General features: G+C 44.1%; 1 protein-coding gene across 3 annotated transcripts in view; it reads left to right on the top strand.

Moving 5' to 3' along the window:
• Window positions 1-2555, top strand: part of LOC111646401 (tripartite motif-containing protein 16-like) — a 3223-nt gene extending 668 nt beyond the window's left edge. Inside the window, exon 2 of one of the 3 annotated variants that reach the window (XM_087170958.1) lies at window positions 416-2555. In XM_087170958.1, coding sequence (XP_087027084.1) covers window positions 416-1912 — 1497 coding nt within the window. In that variant the 3' untranslated portion in view covers window positions 1913-2555. Of the gene's footprint in view, window positions 1-58 lie in introns of those variants that run through there. The other 2 variants (XM_087170959.1, XM_023395874.2) reach the window with 2 other exon arrangements.
• The last annotated feature ends 736 nt before the right edge of the window (window positions 2556-3291 follow it).

The following is a 3291-nucleotide window of genomic DNA, read 5'->3' on the forward strand; positions in this document are numbered from 1 at the left end:
CAAAGCCTGATGCCCCTCCCTCTTCTTCCTGCTCTCAAACACAGTCAGCTCCACTCTGTTCATGTGTTTCCTTGTTCCCTCCCCTTCAGATCTACAGTTTGAAGATGGGTGGAACCAACATGTGGTGAAGTGCGAGAGCTGACAGGCCCCGTTCACTGCAGAGACACATGTTGTTTAGAACAGAGCTCAAACTAGTTTCAGTTCTGAGGAAGTGAAACTCAGACAGTCGTTGTCACTGAGAGCTGAAATGGCGCAGAAAGGAGATCAGCTGGACCGGGAGACCTTCTCTTGTTCCATCTGTCTGGATCTACTGAAGGATCCAGTGGCTATTCCCTGTGGACACAGCTACTGCATGAACTGTATTAAAAGCTTCTGGGATGAAGAGGATGAGAAGAAAATCCACAGCTGCCCTCAGTGTAGGCAGACCTTCACACCGAGGCCTGTCCTGGTGAAAAACACCATGTTAGCAGCTTTAGTGGAGAAGCTGAAGAAGACTGGACTCCAAGCTGCTGCTGCTGATCACTGCTATGCTGGACCTGAAGACGTGGCCTGTGATGTCTGCACTGGGAGGAAACTGAAAGCTGTTAAATCCTGTCTGGTTTGTCTGGCCTCTTACTGTGAGAATCACCTGCAGCCTCATTATGAAGCAGCTCCATTAAAGAAACACAAGCTGGTGGAGCCCTCCGAGAAGCTCCAGGAGAACATCTGCTCTCGTCACGATGAGGTGATGAAGATGTTCTGCCGCACCGATCAGCAGTGTATCTGTTATCTCTGCTCTGTGGATGAACATAAAGGCCACGACACAGTCTCAGCTGCAGCAGAAAGGACTGAGAGGCAGAGAGAGCTCCAGCTGAGTCGACAAGAGATCCAGCAGAGAATCCAGGACAGAGAGAAAGATGTGAAGCTGCTTCGACAGGAGGTGGAGGCTATCAATGGCTCTGCTGATGAAGCGGTGGAGGACAGTGAGAAGACCTTCACTGAGCTGATCCGTCTCATGGAGAAAAGACGCTCTGATGTGAAGCAGCAGATCAGATCCCAGCAGGAAACTGAAGCCGGTCGAGTCAAAGAGCTTCAGGAGAAGCTGGAGCAGGAGATCGCTGAGCTGAAGAGGAAAGACGCTGAGCTGAAGCAGCTCTCACACACAGAGGATCACAGCCACTTTCTACATAACTACCCCTCACTGTCACGACTCAGTGACTCTACAGACTCATCCAGTATCAATATCCGTCCTCTGAGATACTTTGAGGACGTGACAGCAGCTGTGTCACAGCTCAGAGAGAAACTACAGGACGTTCTGACAGAGACATGGACAAACATCTCACTGACAGTGTCTCAAGTGGATGTTTTACTGTCACAACCAGAGCCCAAAACCAGAGCTGACTTCTTAAAATATTCACAGGAAATCACAGTGGATCCCAACACAGCATATTCATGGCTGTTATTATCTGAGGGAAACAGAAAAGCAACAGTAATGAGTGAAAAACAGCCTTATCCTCGTCATCCAGACAGATTCACTTCACATCCTCAGGTCCTGAGTAGAAAGAGTCTGACTGGACGTTGTTACTGGGAGGTGGAGTGGAGAGAAGGAGTTCGTGTAGCAGTCTCATACAAGAATATCAGCAGAGCAGGGGAGGAAAGTTTATTTGGATATAATGACAAATCTTGGGTGTTATATTGTGATCAAAACAGTTTTTCATTTATGTTCAACAACATCAAAACTCCAGTCTCAGGTCCTCGGTCCTCCAGAGTAGGAGTGTACCTGGATCACACAGCAGGTGTTCTGTCCTTCTACAGCGTCTCTGAAACCATGACTCTCCTCCACAGGGTCCAGACCACATTCACTCAGCCTCTCTATGCTGGACTTCGGCTTTATTATAGAAACGCCACAGCAGAGTTGTGTAAAGTGAAATAGACAGGAGTGAGTTAAAATGTGTATTTTAGCCTCTCAGTGTATTTAGTGTCTTTGTGTTTGTTGCTGAGAGTCATTGTCAGCACTTTGACCTCTTCTCATTTCTTGTGGTGTCGATGTAGGAGTGACTTTAGGCCGAGCTGGAGCCATGGAGGATATCACTGCTCATGATGATGTTAGTTTCACCTGAACTCACATTTCTCCACATGAGAACACAAACTTCTCTGAGCTCTGAGTGTTTGTTGGATGTTTGTGTTGATGTGTTTGTCTGTTGTTGTTTGGTCCTGAACAGAGAAATCACCAGACCTTCCTTTATCACAGATGTTTTGTTCTCACTGTGTAAAGACAGAAAATCTATAATTACATTTACATTCATGTGTTGGCAGATCAGATGTTGTCGTTGTTCAAATCCACTCACAAATAAGGTCTATGAGGTTTTATCAAACTGTCATTATCATGATAATAATCAACGAGGAGATGATTCATTATTTTCTTTTTCCTCTCTGAGATTCATGTGAAACAAACTGATTGTGTGGATGAAGTGAATCTGTTCATGAAATCACTGAACAAGAGTCATTGAAAAGACTTTACTGATTCAGTGTGTGAACAAACTGAAGCTTCACGTCATTAATAAAGTTGATTTTCCTCAACAATCAATCAAATGTTTCTTTCTGTCTTCACTCCAGGATCTGACTCAAAGCTGACGGAGAACATGTCAAACTGATATGAGAGTATAACTGAGGCCGTTTTCCTCCTGAAACACCAGAAAGTCCAGAGTTGATGTTCAGAGCAGGAGAACATTAGTCAGTCAGTCTCTGTCCTTTCAGCTTCCTTCACTAAAACAGCTTTGTCCCAGAGAAACGAGCAGAGTTTCTTTCTCTTGTTGCTTTTTAAAACTAACATTTTCTTTGTGCTAAGTCAATAAAGAGAACTGGAGAATTAGTCAGGGCTGCCACTAACAACGAGTTTTTCTAACGATGAATCCATCGACTAACGATTAATTTTCCTCCAGAAAATCTAAATGACACTGTGACATAATCAATCAGTCCAGATTCTGAGCTAAACATTTTCTCCAACACTTATTCAATGTTAATTCTCAGGCAGCAGCAACGACTTTATGACTTTATGACTTTATGAGAGTTTTTATCAGCTACAAGGAGCAAAGATATTAAAAAGCTCCGTCTTCTAATGAACAGACACTTACACATGAAGTAATCCTTCACATGTTTGTGGCTGATCTCACCGTGCAACATAAAACATCATCATCACAAAATAACACTGGTTAAACTAGACTCATAGTGAAGGGGTTTGAGCTGTGATGTGCTGAGTCAGACATTAACCAGCTGCAGGGATGGGTATCCATAGGATTTTATCTTTACCTT

Source organism: Seriola lalandi, unplaced genomic scaffold, assembly GCF_002814215.2.
Source record: "Seriola lalandi dorsalis isolate HSWRI2012SDOR001 ecotype SW California unplaced genomic scaffold, Sedor1 jcf7180002054970, whole genome shotgun sequence".
NCBI lineage: Eukaryota > Metazoa > Chordata > Actinopteri > Carangiformes > Carangidae > Seriola > Seriola lalandi.